The sequence below is a fragment of the Oncorhynchus clarkii genome, chromosome 11, assembly GCF_045791955.1.
Source record: "Oncorhynchus clarkii lewisi isolate Uvic-CL-2024 chromosome 11, UVic_Ocla_1.0, whole genome shotgun sequence".
Classification (NCBI taxonomy): Eukaryota; Metazoa; Chordata; class Actinopteri; order Salmoniformes; family Salmonidae; genus Oncorhynchus; species Oncorhynchus clarkii.
In genome coordinates this window covers 13,006,209-13,027,118 of record NC_092157.1, presented here as the reverse complement: position 1 = coordinate 13,027,118, position 20,910 = coordinate 13,006,209, and the positions used below count along the sequence as shown (strand labels likewise).

Below are 20,910 nucleotides of genomic sequence, written 5' to 3'. Positions count from 1 at the left end.
ACAAGTAGCCTGGCTAGCTTACTACTGCCCCCTTGAAGACAAGTAGCCTGGCTAGCTTACTACTGCCCCCTTGAGAAAACAAGTAGCCTGGCTAGCTTACTACTGCCCGCTTGAGAAAACAAGTAGCCTGGCTAGCTTACTACTGCCCCCTAGAGAATACAAGTAGCCTGGCTAGCTTACTACTGCCCCCTAGAGAAGACAAGTAGCCTGGCTAGCTTACTACTGCCCCCTAGAGAAGACAAGTAGCCTGGCTTGCTGACAACTAGCCCCTAGAGAAGACAAGAAGCCTGGCTAGCTTACTACTGCCCCCTAGAGAAGATTCAGACAAATTGCTCCACAGACACAATCATCTCAATCCAAATATGACGTGAGACACATTTGAAAGAAGAACTGAAAGTAACAAAAATTCTAGTATCGAAATGTTTTTCATGTTCTAGTATCGAAAAAAGTTTTTGTATACTGTGCAAAACACTAGTATATGCAGGTGATTGTTATCAGTGATTCTTGTGTTTCGAGTCAACTTTCTCTTTTTGTGGACCTATGAGTTGACTTGGTGCATCTTGATATGGCTGTGTTTCTCAGTTCCTATGTAACTGGGCCCCTCTCTCTAGAGAGAGTATATGCATGCAGCTCTGTAGCCATGTCGCTGTCGCATTAGACCCCTGGTGAATGCTTCCACTGTACACTCCTCACTCTTTCTGTATGCGTCTGGGTAATCCTGGAGTCTGGATAACCCTGGGGCCGATAGAGCAGCGCTGCCATACTGGAGTCTGGGCCGTTCCTCCTCTGGGGAACTATGTAACAGCAGCTTAGATCTCCAGGGAACCACTATAGGTTTTAGTCCCCACCACCTAGTGTCTGACTTCAGTCTGCTATTCCCACTCCAACTCAGAAAATTAGCGGGGAGTCCTGAGTTTAATGGAAACCAGTGGGTTAGCAGTAGCATAGCCCGATAAGACTTTGGTTCATTAGTGTTCAGCACGCATTTTAATTTCAAATACTGTGTTTGAATTGAGTAATAATTCAATACATCCTTATTCATTTTCAATTCAAATCTAGAATTCATAACTGGATCCCACCTTCTGACACGGAGACAATTGTTTCTTGTTTTTGTTCTTGAATAATGATGATTATGTTGTGTTATGTTATGTTGTGTTATGTTGTGTTTCTGTATGTGTTCTCTCTGTTTTCTGTATTTTTCATTGATCATGTGTTTGTGTGGTATGTTACCAGGAGGCCTTCTTCGGGAAGGGGCTGCTGGACAAGAGCAAGCAGAGCAGGCAGGCAGGCCTGCTGACCACGGGGCTCTGTGAGGAGCTGCTGGACAAGTGCAAGCAGAGCAGGCAGGCAGGCCTGGTGACCACGGGGCTCTGTGAGGAGAGCCCAGGGGCCCATGCAGAGACCAAACCCTCCAGCGCCAGCTTCCTGGACCCCTTGTCGGACCCGCTGCTCAGTGCTACCTCCACCACCACACCCATCTCCAGCAAAGCAGGACTGCGTATGTTCACATCTCTCTTGCTCCTTATTAAAGATTAAAACGTTCTCTTTATCTCTCATACCCCCCATCATTCTCCACCCTGTCTGTTTGTTTTTGGTTCTCTTCTCCACGTCCACAATCATTTAAACTCTACTCCAACACGCTATGAACAGCGCTGCAAGTTACCTACTAGGAACACACATAGCGACAAGAACACACTGGATACTAGCAAAACAGAAGCTCTAGATTAACGTTTTTTCAGATTGCCTTCTGCGATATTAACAGCAGAGTTTGGTTTTCTATGTTGTTTTCAATAGACACGTCCACTTTCATAACAGCCTGTTTGTCTCTAGTGTCATGGAGGACACACTCGTCCACTCTGCTAAATTCCCCCTCTTGTCATTTGTGGCAGAGGGAAGCACAGTAATAACTTGAAAGGTTTGCTTGTTTTGAGACATTCACCAGCTTCTAGTTTGACTACGGTCCTTGGAAAGTGTTAGTTCTCTTAGATGTTACGGAAAACCATATACGCATATATATACAGTTGAAGTCGGAAGTTTACATACACCTTAGCCAAATACATTTAAACTCAGTTTTTCACAATTCCTGACATTTAGTAAAAATTCCCTGTTTTTGGTCAGTTAGGATCACCAGTTTATTTTAAGAATGTGAAATGTCAGAATAATAGTAGAGAGAATTATTTATTTCAGCTTTTGTTTTTCCCAGTGGGTCAGAAGTTTACTGTCATACCGCTCAGGAAAGAGACGCGTTCTATCTCCTAGAGATGAATGTACTTCGGTGCGAAAGTGCAAATTAATCCCAGAACAACAGCAAAGGTCCTTGTGAAGATGATGAAGAAGCCACTGCTCCAAAATCAACAAAAAAGCCAGACTACGGTTTGCAACTGCACATGGGGATAAAGATCCTACTTTTTGGAGAAATGTCCTCTGGTCTGATGAAACAAAAATAGAACTGTTTGGCCATAATGACCATTGTTATGTTTGGAGGAAAAAACACCATCCCAACCGTGACGCACGGGGGTGGCAGCATCATGTTGTGGGGGTGCTTTGCTGCAGGAGGGACTGGGGCACTTCACAAAATAGATGGCATCATGAGGGAGGAAACTTATGTGGATATATTGAAGCAACATCTCAAGACATCAGTCAGGAAGTTAAGCTTGGTCGCAAATGGGTCTTCCAAATGGACAATGACCACAAGCATACTTCCAAAGTTGTGGCAAAATGGCTTAAGGACAACAGGGTCAAGGTATTGGAGTGGCCATCACAAAGCCCTGACCTCAATCCTATAGAACATTTGTGGGCAGAACTGAAAAAGCATGTGCGAGCAAGGAGGCCTACAAACCTGACTCAGTTACACCAGCTTTGTCAGGAGGAATGGGCCAAAATTCACCAAACTTATTGTGGGAAGCTTGTGGAAGGCTATCTGAAACATTTGACCCAAGTTAAACAATTTAAAGCATTGCTACCAAATACTAATTGAGTGTATGTAAACTTCTGACCCACTGGGAATGTGATGAAAGAAAATAAAAGCTGACATAAATAATTCTCTCTACTATTATTCTGACATTTCACATTCTTAAAATAAAGTGTGATCCTAACTGACCTAAGACGGGGATTTTTTACTGGGATTAAATGTCAGGAATTGTGAAAAACTAAGTTTAAATGTATTTGTCTAAGGTGTATGTAAACTTCTGACCTCAACTGTATATCGTCTATATCTCCAGCCGATACTGAGGATCCCTTAGTGGACCTTTCGGAAGTCCTGAGCACGGATGCAGATCTCCTGGGAATGCTGTCAGATGATCTGGTGAAGTCGGGGCACAACTCAGGTAGACCCCTCCCCTGCCCTCCTCCAAAATGTCTGCCTCCACTTCCTTTCTTCTCTGCCCACTCACACACACTATCCTTGTCGCTAGCAAGGTCAACTCCATAAACAAGCACCTGTGACATTTCTCTGTTGCATCTTTACTCATCATTTTGCATTTTCCTTCACTTGTATAGTTTTGTACTTTGAGTAATACTCTTGGTTTGCAGTACCTCCTGTCTGTGTCCATTGATTTTGGTTTGCTTTTGAACAGTTTTCTTGAAATGCCCATCTTGATGCCTGCATAATGGAGTGACATAACACTCCTCATAGACAAGGGTTAATAACAACCAGAACTGGGTTCAAATTGTATTTGTTTTCTTTCAAATGTGTTGAGTGTTTGTTTATTTTTTTTTAATGTTGGTTACATTGTAGCAGACAAGCTCATTCAAGCTCAGTTTAAGTATTTTTATGGGTTCCGATAACTATTTGAACCCAGGCCTGTGTTAGGACTCGTGTCGTGATGGTTGGTTTTATGTCACTACTATTGCCAAAGTGGTGTAGCATCACAGTGGGCTGCTTCAAGTAAAGTGTTAGCATAGCATTTTATCACACCTGCTTTTCTCCCCCTCAGTTTATAATCCTCTGGTTTTGGGTTCCTGTAGGTCTTGATTTATGCCCTTTCCAAGTCGACTGCTCTTCCTCTCCGTTTGGTAAGAGACGTCCTCGGGCCCGTCTGGCCTCTTAGGAGCAGACCTGCCACCCCTCCCCTTCTCCCACTTTTGGGATGCTTTGGGACCCCATCCCCTCTAACACTTTCTACGCTCTCTGCATTTTTTCATGTCCTTCCTTCCCTGCGCTCCCCATTTTCTCACGCTGTAGCACTGTACAGTCTTTTTGACTAACTACTGTGATTTTACAACCACTCACCAATCTGCATGTCTATTGACCAATCTATGGACTGTTGAGTGATATTCTGTGGAAAAAAAGGGCTGGAGGTGAAAGTGATGAGTTGCTCTTTTTAAATAATGTTGTTTAATACAAAGGTCATAACTTGAATGTACTTCAGTTGGTTTCTTCATGAAAAACCTGGGTTATATACCTGAGATTTAGCAAAAAGCTGACCACACACACTGCTATAAACTTTTGTTGACATTTGATGTGTTTTAGTGCTTTCTATCTCCTCACCCCAGCTGAGTTTGTTGAGTATGGGTTTCACAGTCTGAACTTCCTCTAGTCATAGAATGTAACAAAGCTTGAACTATAAATGACTCCACGTTTCACACAGTTCAGTCATTCCATGGAGCACTTACCTGAGTAGCAAAGAAAACCTTGCCAGCTTGGGAAATTAGATTTTCTTTTTTCTATGTGGTCTCGAGTCGGCATTGTTTCACAATGTATTTAATCTATCCTGTTTTTCAGTGTTGTATAGTGATTTCTTCTTTGTTTTTCACCCTTGTATTACTCAGACAGATTATTTGAGAATGCCTGAAGGCCCCAAAACAGATAAAACAATGGTTTACCTTTAGCCTTTATTCCTTACCTTCAGCACCATATGCAGTAGCTGCAGTCTCCATGTACTTTGTCTCTTCCCATATATCAAGTTAATTCAAGGTCACAAGCGAAGTAGCTTTTCCCAACAAAAATAAATAAAAAAGAAGCAAACTATTCGAGAGTGCACCACAGTAAAATGTGCGTTGACCTCGGACCCCCCTCTGATGTTGACGACTGAGGTTATGATGATTAATCATTGCAGTCTCCCAGAACTCTTTTCATTGATTAAGCCCTTGTCTACTCTAATGTGGGCATATTTGAACTGATTATGGAAGCAGTGTGGCTATTTTTTAAGGGAGAGCTGCTCCGCGACCCTCCCACACCTCTTTCCACACTCAGTCGAGCAGGCAACACAAATTAGTTTGTCGTTATACTTAGAAGATTGAATTACGGGAAGACAAAGAAAAAAAACAAGCGTTGGGGGTTATATAATGCGAGATCATGGACAGTTTATTTTACCACCATGACATGAAGGATCAGCTCTGTCTTCTCTCTCGCTCCTCTCACTCTCCTCTCTCTCGCTTCTCTCACTCTCTTCTCTCTTGCTTCTCTCTCTCGCTTCTCTCACTCTCCTCTCTCTCGCTTCTCTCACTCTCTTCTCTCTCGCTCCTCTCACTCTCCTCTCTCTCGCTTCTCTCACTCTCCTCTCTCTCGCTTCTCTCACTCTCCTCTCTCTCGCTCCTCTCACTCTCCTCTCTCTCGCTTCTCTCACTCTCTTCTCTCTCGCTCCTCTCACTCTCCTCTCTCTCGCTTCTCTCACTCTCCTCTCTCTCGCTCCTCTCACTCTCCTCTCTCTCGCTCCTCTCACTCTCCTCTCTCTCGCTTCTCTCACTCTCCTCTCTCTCGCTTCTCTCACTCTCCTCTCTCTCGCTTCTCTCACTCTCTTCTCTCTTGCTTCTCTCTCTCGCTTCTCTCACTCTCCTCTCTCTCGCTTCTCTCACTCTCCTCTCTCTCGCTTCTCTCACTCTCCTCTCTCTCGCTTCTCTCACTCTCCTCTCTCTCGCTCCTCTCACTCTCCTCTCTCTCGCTCCTCTCACTCTCCTCTCTCTCGCTTCTCTCACTCTCTTCTCTCTCGCTCCTCTTACTCTCCTCTCTCTCGCTTCTCACTCTCCTCTCTCTCGCTTCTCTCACTCTCCTCTCTCTCGCTTCTCTCACTCTCCTCTCTCTCGCTTCTCTCACTCTCCTCTCTCTCGCTTCTCTCACTCTCCTCTCTCTCGCTTCTCTCACTCTCCTCTCTCTCGCTTCTCTCACTCTCCTCTCTCTCGCTTCTCTCTCTCGCTTCTCTCACTCTCCTCTCTCTCGCTTCTCTCACTCTCTTCTCTCTCGCTCCTCTCACTCTCCTCTCTCTCGCTTCTCTCACTCTCCTCTCTCTCTCGCTTCTCTCACTCTCCTCTCTCTCTCGCTTCTCTCACTCTCCTCTCTCTCGCTTCTCTCTCTCGCTTCTCTCTCTCGCTTCTCTCACTCTCCTCTCTCTCGCTTCTCTCACTCTCCTCTCTCGCTCCTCTCACTCTCCTCTCTCGCTCCTCTCACTCTCCTCTCTCTCGCTTCTCTCACTCTCCTCTCTCTCGCTTCTCTCACTCTCCTCTCTCTTGCTTCTCTCTCTCGCTTCTCTCACTCTCCTCTCTCTCGCTCCTCTCACTCTCCTCTCTCTCGCTTCTCTCACTCTCCTCTCTCTCGCTTCTCTCTCTCGCTTCTCTCACTCTCCTCTCTCTCGCTTCTCTCACTCGCCTCTCTCTCGCTTCTCTCACTCTCCTCTCTCTCGCTTCTCTCACTCTCTCCTCTCTCGCTTCTCTCACTCTCTCCTCTCTCGCTCCTCTCACTCTCTCCTCTCACTCTCCTCTCTCTCGCTTCTCTCACTCTCTCCTCTCTCGCTCCTCTCTCTCGCTCCTCTCACTCTCTCCTCTCACTCTTCTCTCTCTCGTTCCTCTCTCGCTTCTCACTCTCTCCTCTCTCTCGCTTCTCTCACTCTCTCCTCTCATCTCTTCTCTCTTTTTCTTCCTCCTCTCTGAAATGGCTCGTGAGGGGGCTATTGTCGATTTATTTTTGTTACATAAAAGTGGAGTATGGGTGGGTATGCCCGCGTGTGTATGTGACCACCCTCCCCTCACCATCTTCTTCTGCCATCTGCTAGCTGGTCTGGACATGGACCCCATACCTGATGATCCCACTGGGCCCTGTCAGGGCTCGGCAGGCCGGGGGCCCAGGGCTCTACAGGAGGAGCCTCTGGACGTCATCCTGAGCCCAGAACTGGACAAGATGGTCGCAGATGGTAAGGCGTTCTTGTTGAATTCTGTCTGTCTTCCAGAGATCTGTATATAATGATTATTTTCTCATGTCTCCACCCTAACAATGGGAGTGGTTGTCCCAAAGGCAGGCGACAAGCTTAGGTCCAAAATAACCCATTGAAATGTATTGGGCTTATTTTGGACAGATTTTGTCGAGAGTGAAACCTCTGGCTTCGCCTCTTCCTCTCTGTGCACACTCGGTGTCATTGGTGAAGAGCAGAGGTTTCTCCAGTCCTCCAGGGCTTCAGTGTCTGTTTCCTCTTGTCTCACTGATCTATTTGACGTATGTTAGTGTGCAACTCTCTGGCCTAAATGGTTTCCCAGCTCGACATCAGTACATAGATTCAGGGTCGGTTTCCGAGACCCGTCTATAAAGCTGGACTAGGCTTAATCTGTGTCTGGGAAACTGGCCCTAAAAGTCAATCATGAGAAATGTCTTTCTTCTTAGAGTTGCGTGCCTCTGTTGATGATTGTGGTCTTTATAGTATCCACCACATGGAACAACTGCTGTGTATAGAAGGCATTGGTGGTCAAATCACATCCCACATTGCAAAACCATGGAACACTAAGTAAATAATGTTTGCTCAGTTTAACTGAAGTTCCCGCAAAGTATCAGTGTTGACAAATAGGGAGGTCAACCTTATTCCCTTGGCAGAGATTTACCCGCCTGACTTGCTCCCTGTGTGTTATATCTGCTTAGCGGCTTCCTGGCTCTGTCAAAACCAATGTCTGGCCTAACACATTGACACATAACCAAATCCATGCCGGTTTTAGTTGAGGTTGTTGTGCATTCCTCAGACTTGCAATTGAGCTACACCCCATCTGATGAAATTCTATGTTTGATCCCCAGGATTTGTTAACTGGCTTGCTTGGTTCAATCACACTAGCACAGAGGATAAAGTGTATAACATTGCAGCAATGTAATATGCATTTATTTTCTTTTTTTCAGGTGCAATTCTCAGTAAGCTCTACAAAATCCCAGGTTTGTGGTTTTGATTATATAAGTCTAACTTAGAGTTTTCAAAAGGTCGTTCATTCATTTGTATGTCAGAGATGATCAGTTCCATAGAATTCAAAAGATAACCGTGAATCATTCAATCACCACCTGTTGATGATGGTTTAAAGTATGTGCGTGAACGCTTTATTTCATTGCTGTCGCCCTCTACAGAGCTGGAGGGTAAAGACGTGGAGGACCTCTTCACAGCGGTCCTGAGTCCCAGCACCAGCCAGCCTCCACAGCTGCCTCACCCCCAACCGGCCCACCCTGGGCCCAATGTACCTAGAGCCGTGGCCATTCCAAACCCAGGTACCACCACCACCTCAAGCCTCTTGGAGAATTGCATTTGGTTGCTGGGAATTTAAATGAACACAGCAAAAAAAGAAACGTCCTCTCACTGTCAACTTGTTTATTTTCAGCAAATGTAATGTGTAAATATTTGTATGAACATAGCAAGATTCAACAACTGAGACATAAACTGAACAAGTTTCACAGACGTGACTAGCAGAAATTGAATTATGTTTCCCTGAACAAAAGGGGGGGTCAAAATTAAAAGTAACAGTCAGTATCGGGTATGGCCACCAGCTGCATTAAGTACTGCAGTGCATCTCCTCCTCATGGACTGCACCAGATTTGCCAGTTCTTGCTGTGAGATGTTACCCCATTCTTCCATCAAGGCACTTGCAAGTTCCTGGACATCTCTGGGAGGAATGGCCCTAGCCCTCACCCTCCGATCCAACATGTCCCAGACTTGCTCAATGAGATTGAGATCTGGGCTTTTCACTGGCCATGGCAGAACACTTACATTCCTGTCTTGCAGGAAATCACACACAGAACGAGCAGTATGGCTGGTGGCATTGTCATGCTAGAATGAGCCTGCAGGAAGGGTACCACATGAGGGAGGAGGATGTCTTCCCTGTAACGTACAGTGTTGAAATTGCCTGCAATGTCAACAAGCTCAGTCCGATGATGCTGTGACACACTGCCCCAGACCATGACGGACCCTCCACCTCCAAATCGATCCCGCTCCAGAGTACAGGCCTCGGTGTAACGCTCATTCCTTTGACGATAAATGCGAATCCGACCATCGCCCCTGGTGAGACAAAACCGCGACTCGTCAGTGAAGAGCACGTTGTTGCCGGTGATGTCTGGTGAGGAACTGCCTTACAACAGGGTTACAAGCCCTTAGTCCAGCCTCCTGGTGTAACTCGGGCAGTTGTTGCCATCCTGTACCTGTCCCACAGGTGTGATGTTCGGACGTACCGATCCTGTGCAGGTGTTGTTACACGTGGTCTGCCACTGCGAGGACGATCAGCTGTCCATCCTGTCTCCCTGTAGCGCTGTCTTAGGCGTCTCACAGTACGAACATTGCAGTTTATTGCCCTGGCTACATCTACAGTCCTCATGCCTCCTTGCAACATGCCTAAGGCACGTTCACACAGATGAGCAGGGACCCTGGGCATCTTTCTTTTGGTGTTTTTCAGAGTTAAGTTTTCATAACTGTGACCTTAATTGCCTATTGTGTGTAAGCAGTTAGTGTCTTAACGACCATTCCACAGATGCATGTTCATTAATTGTTCATGGTTCATTGAACAAGCATGGGAAACTGAGTTTTTAAACCCTTTACAATGAGGATCTGTGGATTTTTACGAATTATCTTTGAAAGACGGGGTCCTGAAAAAGGACATATCTTTTTTTGCTGAGTTTGATTTCCACAGTCAATAGTTGATTATAATCTGTAAGAATGAATGGATATGAACATTGATTTATATGAATATCATGTTCACATAATCAACAGGACATGCAGATGTATTTCTGGAACTACTTCTCTGACATCGTCTCTATGCTCTCTGTTGCAGGCGACCATGGAATGTTTCCCCGCATGCCAATGATAAACGGCATGATGGGGCCCAACCCTCACTTTCCTCCAACTCCCATGATGCCCGGCAGCACAGGCCCATGTGGCCTGGGAAACTTCTCGCCCATTCACAGAATGCCTTTCCCAGACAAGATTAGGTAAGAGCAGGGAGCTGTCTATCCATTACTAGAGCATTGCTTTAATCTGCTCAAAGACAATCAATTGGATGTTGTGTTAACTTGCCTCGTGATTATTTTTTACTATGTTATCCTTCATTGTTTTGACTCCAATGTATACAGTTCACTTTAACCTCATTTTTCCTGAGGTCTGCTCACTTGTTAGCTTTCATATCTCAATCAATGAATGTAATGTCATTTTTATACTATAGCCCTTTTTAAATGATAATTTGCTTCAAAGTGAAGCGCATTGTAAGTGATGTGACATACTTGAGCAATAAGGCACGAGGGGGTGTGATATATGGCCAATATACCAAGGGTTGTTCTTATTCGGCACGATGCATCGCCATATACTACAAACTCCCGAGGTGCCTTATTGCTATTATAAACTGGTTGTCAACGTAATTAGAGCAGTAAAAATAAATGTTTTGTCATACCCGTAGTATACGGGTCTGATATACCATGGCTGTCAGCCAATCAGCATTCAGGGCTTGAACCACCCAGTTTGTAAAAATCAATATATAACTAAATATATTGGTAATGTTGCAATAGAATGTGTAACCTGAGATATCCTTCCAGGGACAAGAAGTTTAGCCAGATGGGGGGTGATGTGGTTGGTTCATGGAGCGCCCCCGGCCCCGTCCCTGGCCCCGTCCCACCTCCAGAGGGAGAGACAGACACCATGTCCAACGCCCAGAGGAGCACGCTCAAGTGGGAGAAGGAGGAGACTCTGGGCGAGATGGCCACCGTGGCCCCAGTCCTCTACACCAACGTCAACTTCCCCAACCTCCTAGAGGAGTTCCCAGGTTGGTACATCATAGACAAAGTTTCTCAAATGAGATGGTTTTGGTTACGTCAAATTCAAAAGTGTGAATTACCTACTACATTTTTTCAAATGAAAAAAAATGATAAGCTCTGAAGTTCTGTGTCACACTCATAAAAAGGGGACTGGGAAAGGTATAGTTCTTGGCCATATTGCATGTGTGTTGTAGCACTATACGTTTTAGTGGCTAATCTTTTTTTCTTTCTCAGACTGGGCTATGAGAGTGAAACAAATCGCAAAGTTATGGAGGAAAGCCAGTTCTCAGGACAGGGCCCCATATGTGGTAAGTTAATTTTTTTGGACCAGGTAAGTGGATTGAGAACACATTCTGGCTTTGGAAGTTGTTTACATCCATGCTGGACTGTGATGCACTGCACTTATTTTGATCAGCAGGTTTTGCTGATTTGACAACAGATAAGAGTTTGTATAAACAACAGAAAAAGTCCATGCATTAAAAAAAGGCTAACCTCCAATTAAACTTAGAACCCTATTCAATCAAAAATGTATTATTTCTGCTTCACCAGAAAGAACATTGTTGTTGACTTACTCCACAAACCTGATTGTGGCTTTTGATTGAATGGTGCCCTATACCTTTTGGAGTGATGAATCAAAGGGATCAGCCAGTTACTGATAAAATGTTAGTCTAAACAAACTTCCTGAAGTAAATTGTAGAGGCCAATAGGGAGAAGACAGATATTTGTGTTTGTCTTGTTCTTTTCATCTGTTTTCTGTTGATATTTTAAACCCAAAGGCTCTCGCGCTTGGTCCCTTCTCGTGTCTTTGTTCTGTTTGAATGTTGTGTCTAGTATGTTTTCCAACTTAACACACAGTTCTTTGAGGATTTTTCAGGACAGTCTCTATGATGAAATTATATTTAACAACACTCTGCATGTCCAAATTACTTGATGAGATTAGGTGATTGTAGAAGGTTTCTTCGCCTTGTGATTTTCCCCAAGACATTCAGAAAAATAGTGGAGCCTTTATTTGTTCCAGTAGGGTTTTAAGAAATTAGCGTCTCAGGAAATGTATCTTTCTTGCACCATCAATTACAAAATGGACTACCTCTTCCAATCCCCTCTCTTCCAGCAAAAAGCACGGGATAACCGGGCGGCCCTGCGCATAAACAAAGTTCAGATGTCAAATGATACGCTGAAGAGACACCAGCATCCTCAGCAGCAGCAGCAACTGTTGACTGACACCTTTGACCCCAATAGTGTCCCCTTGGACACTGAGCTGCTCTTCAAAGACTCTCTCAAGCCCAAGGAGTCTGAACACGAGCAGGAGTGGAAGTTCCGACAGGTATGAGTTCCTTTGGAGGGTTAACATGTACTGGGAATGGAGGGAGGGGGGATATGAAAGCATGGGTACACTGTAAAGCAGGGTTTCTCAACTACTGTTCTAGGAGCTGTTGAGGATTCGTTTGGCCTTCATTTTTAAATGTTACAATGTTTTTTGTTTAAACTGGGTATGGGATTGGATGCAGGATTGTGTGGCAATTGCATGCATGCCTTTAAAAATAGAAAAAATATTTTTGTTTAGTGGCTGCCTTGGCAGGTCTTCAGGAAGCCAAATGGTATAAGTGGGATTTTGTTCCTGCATGTTGAGAAACCCTGGTGTGAGAGCAGTGTACACTTATTTTTTATGTGTACATGTATTTAATGACACCATAATACACCACCATAATAATCAAAGTACCGCATGTCAGGGGAATGGTGAGTAGGAGCAAGGTGGTGAGATTGAACATAACATAACCTGGGGGCATGAAACAGATTTTTTTATTAAACTTTATATATGTGCATGGTTGAGTGAGTCATTTTTAAACAATACATTTGGCGTTCTCATACAGTCTACTAATTCTTAATTTGCATTGAAAAGGGAGAGTTAAATCAGATGTGGGGACCCCTTAAGAAGCAGCAGGAAAAGGTCCCAAAAAGCAAAGCCATAAAATCAACAAATAAAGACGTCCTTTTTGGACATTCCAACCAGGCAACTATAGCTGCAGGAGGTGGAAAAAATTCTCTGGTAAGATTCCCAAGGCGAAGCACTGTTCTGGTATTCGTCTGCCGAGAACCAATAAAGCAAAATTTACAAGGTGTAAGAAAAGCAAACTGTAAAGTGGAGTTGTAGGGAGAAAAGCTTGGTTAACTGGTAAAACCTGTCCTTGGTCCTGAAAAAACACAGTAACAGCCTCCAGAAGCTTTATTTCATCACCATATTATGACATACACCCTCACATTGTTCCCTCTTGCATGGCTTAACACCACACGCTAGACCCACTCATATTGAAAAAGCATTAAAACTTTGTTGTGAGTGAGGGAAAGAAAGCATTCTTAGCACCATGTCATCATAAAATTACAAATTCCATGCTTCCAAAAAGGCTTAATTAACTGAAGTGTCTCTCCTCCCCTGCTTTTCTTGTTTCCATGGCAGCAAATGAGACAAAAGAGCAAGCAGCAGGCGAAGATTGAAGCCACTCAAAAGCTGGAGCAGGTTAAAAATGAGCAGCTCCAGCAACAACAACAACAACAACAACAGCTGTTTAGCAGTCAGGCAGGTGGAGATACAACCCCTAATAGTGGTAACCAGAGCCCCATGACTCCTCAGCCCAGCAATGGAGGAAAGTCTGGAAACTCGTCCCCACTGCAGCCAATAGTGTCTAAGGATGGCTTCGCTAGACCACAACTCCCGGGCACACCCACCTCTGGGTCACAGGATGACGTATTCCTCAGACCCCAGCTCCCACCTCCGTCCTCGAGGACGCCCACCCAGGAGACCTCGTACCCTCAACAGGGACCATCCTCCCAGCCCCAGTCACCACATATGTTTTCCCCGGATTCCTCCTCAGGCTCCCGGCCGTCCTCGCCCTGGGACCCATACGCCAAAATGGTGGGCACCCCGAGACCGCCCCCTGGGGGTGGTGGATCCACCACGCCCCGGCAAAACTCTCTGTCGGAGATGCAGGAAAGGGGAGGGAGGCCTTCTGGTAATGCTGACCCCTATGCTAAGATGCCAGACACCCCCAGGCCCCCTGACCCCTTTGTTAAACCCATGGGACCCGCCAGGGTGGGCCCTTCAGGACTGGTTGAGCAGCAGCAACACCAGCAGGTCAGGCACAACATGATGAGCCCTCCTTCTGGAGGAGAGACTTTTGCCAGGATGGGCGGACACCGAGCCGAGGTCTACCAGCGCATGTCTCACAACCGCATGATCCTCTCAGACCCCTACTCCAGGCCCTTGCTCACTCCCATCCCTGGCAGCAACGAGTCAGGCTCCGTCTCGGTGTTCAAAGCCCCCATGCCTCCCCAGCAGTCCCAGCAAGAGCCCTACGGTGGCCCTATGCCTGGGGGACTTAAACGAGGGCCATCTGATGGCTTTCCCCAAGGAATACAGGCCGACCCTTACGCCCAGCAGCCTCTCACCCCCCGGCCACTCATGGGGGAAGGGTTCCCCAACGAGTCCAAGATGATGTGCCAAACCCAGGAGGGCCATTTCTCTCAACCCATGCCAATGATTAGACACCCTCACAGAAACCCGTATGCACAAGCGCCATCTACCCCGAGACCGGATTATTCACAGCAGATGTCTGACCCTTACACCCAACCACCAGGCACCCCCAGACCTCACTCTGATAGCTATGCTCAACCTCCCGGCACCCCAAGGCCACACTCGGATCCCTCATACCTGCAGACGCCGCCTAGCCTTCGTCTAGACCAGTTCCCCCAGCAGCACCCACCCAATCACAGACCGTCTCCATCTCACTCCATGGATCCTTATGCTTCCATGCCAGGTACCCCCAGACCAGCCCCAGGGGATAGGTTTCCCAAATCCCCCGGTAGTCAAAGGAACATGGACCCGTATGCCCAACAACCCGGAACACCAAGACCGCTCCTCGCTGACCCTTACGCACAAGCTCCAGGGACGCCCCGGCCAGAAGCAGGCCCTGATGCCTTCAATCGACTATGCTCCAGACCGACGCCCATGTCCCAGCTCCCAGCTGACCCATTCTCCCACCAGTCTCCGGGCAGGGTACAGGACGGGTTTGCCTGTCCAAGCGCCCAGGGCTCGCAGACAGCTAAGCACCCAGGAATGTCGGATGAAAGTTTCTCTCTGCCACAGTCGAATCATCACGGTGGTCAAACGCAGATTCACGATCCCTTTGAACTGGGTCCAATGACACCTTATGCCCAAACTTCGGAAAGGCAGGCCCATGATATCCCTCAGTCTAGCAGAAACACCGTTGACACTCAGAACAGCATGCTACCACACCTGGGAGACACTGAGGAGAAGCTCAGACAGGTATTTCCATTTGGTTGAGACACAATGACACTCACATGGGTAACACTTGAATTGCCATAAAGCCTTCTTCTGTTTGCATAGTTATTGGCAGGTGATTAGCCATTCCGCAGCCAATATGGTAGTGCTTGTTGGTGCAACGTGAACATGTTTTGCTTCTCTGTAAGGATGCCCTCAAATTTAAATGAATACGTGCATGATGTAACTTGCTAAAGTGTACCGTGCTCTCCCCCCGCAGCGCCAGAGACTGCGCCAGCAGATCCTTAGGCAGCAACAACAGAAGTCTGTCATCCGGCAAGAGAAAGGACTACTACAGGAAACTGTTGCAGCCCCCATCCCGGGGACACCCCGCCACTGGTCACATGACGATCCCGCCCCACAGAATGACATGTTCGGCAGACCACCACCACCTTACCCAGGACCCATGAGAGGAGGTCAGAGGTTCCCTGGTACCTTTCTAGGGGACCAGCGAGGACACTTCCCCAATGAGGGCCAGTTTGCCAGACCCCACTTCCCCAGGGACATGGGCATGAGGCCACAAGAAATGAGGTTAGTTGAATTTGACAGCATAGATTTCACTCAGCTGTATATTGTTCAAACTTTTTTGTATGCACAGGGTCTTTACCCATATTCAGCTGTATATTTGTATAATTGGCTTGCAGAATTTATTGCTCCCCTTGAAAATATTAATTTAATATTAATCAATTATGTTAAACATGCTCGAAATGTGGAATGAAGTGTCATTGTTGAAGTCCCACTTAGTGTAATCTTCCTTATTGAAGATGTGTATAGGGAGCAACCAGTGCTATTGTGTTATGCTTGGGATGTAGTCACGGATAAGCATTTGACAATGTGTTTTCTACTCTCAGGTTTGGATTCCCTCCCAGCCCTCAAGGATCCCTTCAACCAGGCCAGGAGCAACACTTCCTCAGGGCCCTTCACCAGATGCCCGGCGGGCCCATGGTCGACAATGTTCCACCCCAGATGAGAATGTCCCACTCTGTGGACTTTTCCAGGGGGGTCATGGGGGGCAACACCCAGATGGGGCTCCCCCAGCCCTTCCCCCCACAGGGCCTTCCTGTCCAGCAGCACAACATCATGGGTCAGCCGTTCATCGAGCTCCGCCACAGGGCCCCTCAGAACAGAATGAGGATGCCCTTTGGGCATGGACCTCCCAATGTCATGGACCCCTCCAACCAGCCCCAGATACCACCCCAGGGCTTCATGGAAGGCCAGGAAATGGGCTTCGCTGGGAACCAGTTGTCCAGAATGATGAACCCCATGATGGACAGTCCTTCCCAGGGATCGGTCGGTCACACACACATGTCGGCTAGTATGGAGAACCTGCACCAGCAGCAGACTGAAGTCCCGATGACCATGGGGCAGCGACAGCATCCTTCACTGAATAGGTCACTCAGCCACCCTGTCACTGGTGAGCCACTCAATGCAGCGCCATCTAGTATGCTCTTGCCTGGGTCTAGCACCGGTCAAACGGAAGAGACTCAGATACCCAGTGGAGACGGAATTGAGGAAAACTTGGACGCTGAAGACTCCGCAGTAAAGGACCTTGAAGATGTGGAGGTCAAAGACCTGGTCGATCTGAACCTGAACCTGGACCCGGATGATGGCAAAGACCTTGAACTGGGACCCAATGACCTGCACCTCGACGACTTCCTCATGTCAGGGAAGTTTGACCTCATCGCCTACACGGACCCCGAGCTCAACCTGGATGACAAGAAAGACATGTTCAGTGAAGAAGATCTGGACCTGGGCGACCCTATGGAGGACCACCAACAGGGTGAGACCTCAGACCTCCAGAAAGCCTTGTCGGAGAAGAGGAAAGGCAGCGTGGATGGCACAGCCACCTCGTCCCGATCCGGGGGGAATTCTGACAAACGGGAGGCCAACGAAGCGAAAGAGACCTTAGACATGTTTAAAACCGAGGATACAATCAAAACGGAGGTCAAAGATGAACACGTGCAAAACCAGGACCAGTCTCTCTGTAGTGGCCCGAGGAATGACAACAGAACCATGACAAACCAAGAGGGCGCAGGGCTGTATGAGCAGCCTGGACAAACTGACTCCGGCTCAACTCCGGTCCTCTCCTGCCTTCTGATCAAAGAAAAACTGGAAAACATTGGGTTTGGCCCAAACTGCTCTCCTCAAAAAGGTAACATGGCTGCCCAGGCCACCGGGCTACACCCAAGCACCGGCATGCTGATGCTACCTAGGCAACACGCCCAAGACAACAACAGGCTCAATCCCAGCGTGGCTATGGGACATCGGGTGAGCCCCACGTTGGTTCAGAGCAGACTTTCAATTGGAAACCTCAGCTTCGGGGCCTCAGCCAACCAACAGGTGGAGCTCAACCTAGCCATGGTTGGAGCCGGTCAGCAGCCCACTGCCCACGGCCTGAACCCCCAGGGCCAGCAGGGCATATTCCCCCAACAGCAGGGACCCTCACTGGGGCAGGCCGGCCCACAGAACAGGCCTCTGCTGCTGGAAGAGCAGCCCCTCCTCCTACAGGACCTGCTGGACCAGGAGAGGCACGAGCAGCAGCAACAGAGACAAATGCAGGCCATGATCCGACAGCGCTCCAGCGACTCCTTCTTCCCCAATATGGGTAAGGGCATTGAGCTTCAGATAGACATGTCTACTGTTTTGGTCACCCGTTTCATTTAGTCACACACATTACCAGGGTGTTGTCAGATTAGTTATCTGGGGGTTTTGTAGTCATTTTGCATGGTCATCCTTTTTGGTATAAATGTGGAATGTCGAGCCATTTCAGTTGGAGCCTCATGCTTTATTAAAGATTTTGAGGGAAAAGAAGTACTTGACATTTGTTCAATTGTAATTTGAGGAACAGAATGTTGGACTTAATTATTTTTTACGAAGAGACACTTTTGGGAGTCTTACTTCACCAGCATTCCATCCGTAATTTTGACATGGCACTTGTTAGGGGTGGCTTCTTTTGAAATGGCTCAACTTCTTGACGCTACCCATCCCTGTAGCGGGATAATTTTTGCCTGCAACCGCTGAATAGCATAGCGCAAAAGTCAAATAATATTACTAGAAAATATTAATATTTATGAAATCACAAGTGCAATATTTTGAAACACAGCTTAGCCTTTTGTTAATCACCCTGTCGTCTCAGATTTTGAAATTATGCATTACAGCGAAAGCAATCCAAACGTTTGTGTAAGTTTAGCGATAGCATAGCATTATGTACACTTAGCATCAGGAAGCTTGGTCACGAAAATCAGAAAAGCAATCAAATTAACCGTTTACCTTTGATGATCTTTGGATGTTTTCACTCACGAGACTCCCAGTTAGACAGCAAATGTTCCTTTTGTTCCATAAAGATGATTTTTATACCCAAAATACAGACTTTTGTTTGTCGTGTTATGTTCAGAAATCCACAGGGAAGAGTGGTCACGACAATGCAGACGGAAATTCCAAATAGTCTTCATAATGTCCACAGAAACATGTCAAACGTTTTTTATAATCATTCCTCAGGTAGTTTTTAAAATATATATTTGATAATATATCAACCGAGTGTGTAGCTTTTTCCATTACAGCGGGAGGAACAATGGCCGTTTTACTCAATTGCGAACCAACTCACTCTGAGAGCCCCCACCTATCCACTTACGCAATGTGATCCTTCACGCTCAATTGTTCAAAATAAAAGCCTGAAACTATGTCTAAAGACTGTTGACACCTTAAGGAAGCCACAGAAAAAGGAATCTGGTTGATATCCCTTTAAATGAAGGACAGGCACGCATAGGAACACAGAAGTTTCCAAATAAGAGGCACTTCCTGATTGGATTATCCTCAGGCTTTCGCCTGCAATATCAGTTATGTTATACTCACAGACAATATTTTTACAGTTTTGGAAACTTTAGAGTGTTTTCTATCCTAGGCTGTCAATTACAGTGGGGCAAAAAAGTATTTAGTCAGCCACCAATTGTGCAAGTTCTCCCACTTAAAAAGATGAGAGAGGCCTGTAATTTTCATCATGGGTACACTTCAACTATGACAGACAAAATTAGAAAAAATCCAGAAAATCACATTGTAGGATTTTGAATGAATTTATTTGAAAATTATGGTGGAAAATAAGTATTCAAGAGGTTAAAAGAAGGTCAACTAGCTACGATTAAGTGGACTTCTTTATTTTTTAGCAGACTTTGATGCCATCACGGACCCGATCATGAAGGCCAAGATGGTAGCTCTGAAGGGAATCAATAAAGTCATGGCTCAAAACAGCATGGGAATGCCCCCAATAGTCATTAACAGGTAAGACAAAAGCTCACCCTAATGCTAGCTCATTATTTGTGCTTGTGGGTAATATGTACATTCATTTAAAGGCTTTTTGTAATACTCTCTTGGTCTGTCCGAAACACTATTGTGAAGCTTAGTATTGGATGGGAAATATTTAGAAGTAAATGTAATGTTCCCTAAAACAACGATCCTCTCATTTGTCTTTGTGGCAGAATTCAGCAGACGCCAGGAGCACATGGACCAGATGCTGCCGCCGCTCTGCCTCAACATGTGCTTGGACAGGTAAGCATTGTGAATCGACCACTGTCTGTCTGTTTCATCTATTCTGCTAAAAAACAAGGCCTCATTACCGTTTGTTAATTGTTTTCGCAGGACGGGAAGTTGGCTCCACAAATGGCAAGACCAAACCCCCCAAATTTTGGACCTGGATTTGTCAGTGAGTGGACGACAACCCAACGTTTTTTAATTTGAATTTGATCATGACATCCTTATTCACTTTAACCAAATGATTAATAATAGACCATTCTTTAGGTTTCTTCAGTATTTCATATGTTGACCATCATATCCAATCCAGGGTCTCTTCGATTTCACCTATATCCCTTTGGGATTTATACATCCAAAGTAAAAATGGCGCCTAACCCAGTCTTGTCTCTCAGACGACAGCCAGAGGAAGCAGTATGAGGAGTGGCTCCAGGAGACCCAGCAGCTGCTCCAGATGCAGCAGAAGTTTCTAGAAGATCAGATTGGGGCCCACAGGAAGTCCAAGAAGGCCCTGTCGGCCAAACAGCGGACCGCCAAGAAGGCGGGCCGGGAGTTCCCTGAGGAGGACGTCGAGCAGCTGAAGCATGTGATCGAGCAGCAGAGTGTGGTGCAGAAGCAGTTGGAGCAGGTAGCTAACTAAATGTAGCAGGAGTTAATTACCGGCATTCCATGTTGAAGGTTTTGAAAATATTGAGATCTTGGATTTGGCTTATGTTTTTTACATTACAAGATTTTACGACATTACATGGCATAATCTGTAAAATTATTGGAAATTCTGAGTACCTAAATAATGTAAAGAAAGAGAGCGGTTGTAGTCATTCACCTTGAAGAGGTGGATAAGAAAAGGGAATCATATCTTAAGCCACCTGAATAGGCTGATTCTCTCTGGAATCTTTGAGGGTCTACTTCAGGATTTGCCTCCAACCCTTTTGGTTTTAAGCAACTGTATCATTTTGGATTCTATCTTATAGATTTTCTTTTGAAGTTAAACCTCTGTTGGCGGCTCTTTGTATTCCCGTCCACTCAGAAATGGGAAAACACTTTGATTATGACCATGAACGTTTTGGGTTAGCAACACAAAGCT

General features: G+C 46.2%; 1 protein-coding gene across 6 annotated transcripts in view; it reads left to right on the top strand.

Annotated features, from left to right (window-relative positions):
• LOC139420219 (histone-lysine N-methyltransferase 2C-like) overlaps positions 1-20,910 on the top strand; it is a 229,913-nt gene that overhangs the window by 193,649 nt on the left and 15,354 nt on the right. For 3 of the 6 annotated variants that reach the window (XM_071170067.1, XM_071170064.1, XM_071170065.1), the window contains exons 26-43: positions 1,234-1,498; positions 3,222-3,326; positions 3,967-4,014; positions 6,987-7,124; positions 8,090-8,122; positions 8,309-8,446; positions 9,997-10,153; positions 10,751-10,977; positions 11,204-11,277; positions 12,081-12,293; positions 12,870-13,016; positions 13,425-15,290; positions 15,526-15,836; positions 16,157-17,910; positions 19,466-19,580; positions 19,778-19,847; positions 19,938-20,001; positions 20,222-20,454. In XM_071170067.1, coding sequence (XP_071026168.1) covers positions 1,234-1,498; positions 3,222-3,326; positions 3,967-4,014; positions 6,987-7,124; positions 8,090-8,122; positions 8,309-8,446; positions 9,997-10,153; positions 10,751-10,977; positions 11,204-11,277; positions 12,081-12,293; positions 12,870-13,016; positions 13,425-15,290; positions 15,526-15,836; positions 16,157-17,910; positions 19,466-19,580; positions 19,778-19,847; positions 19,938-20,001; positions 20,222-20,454 — 5,958 coding nt within the window. The remainder of the gene's footprint in view (positions 1-1,233; positions 1,499-3,221; positions 3,327-3,966; positions 4,015-6,986; positions 7,125-8,089; positions 8,123-8,308; positions 8,447-9,996; positions 10,154-10,750; positions 10,978-11,203; positions 11,278-12,080; positions 12,294-12,869; positions 13,017-13,424; positions 15,291-15,525; positions 15,837-16,156; positions 17,911-19,465; positions 19,581-19,777; positions 19,848-19,937; positions 20,002-20,221; positions 20,455-20,910) is intronic. The other 3 variants (XM_071170066.1, XM_071170069.1, XM_071170068.1) reach the window with 3 other exon arrangements.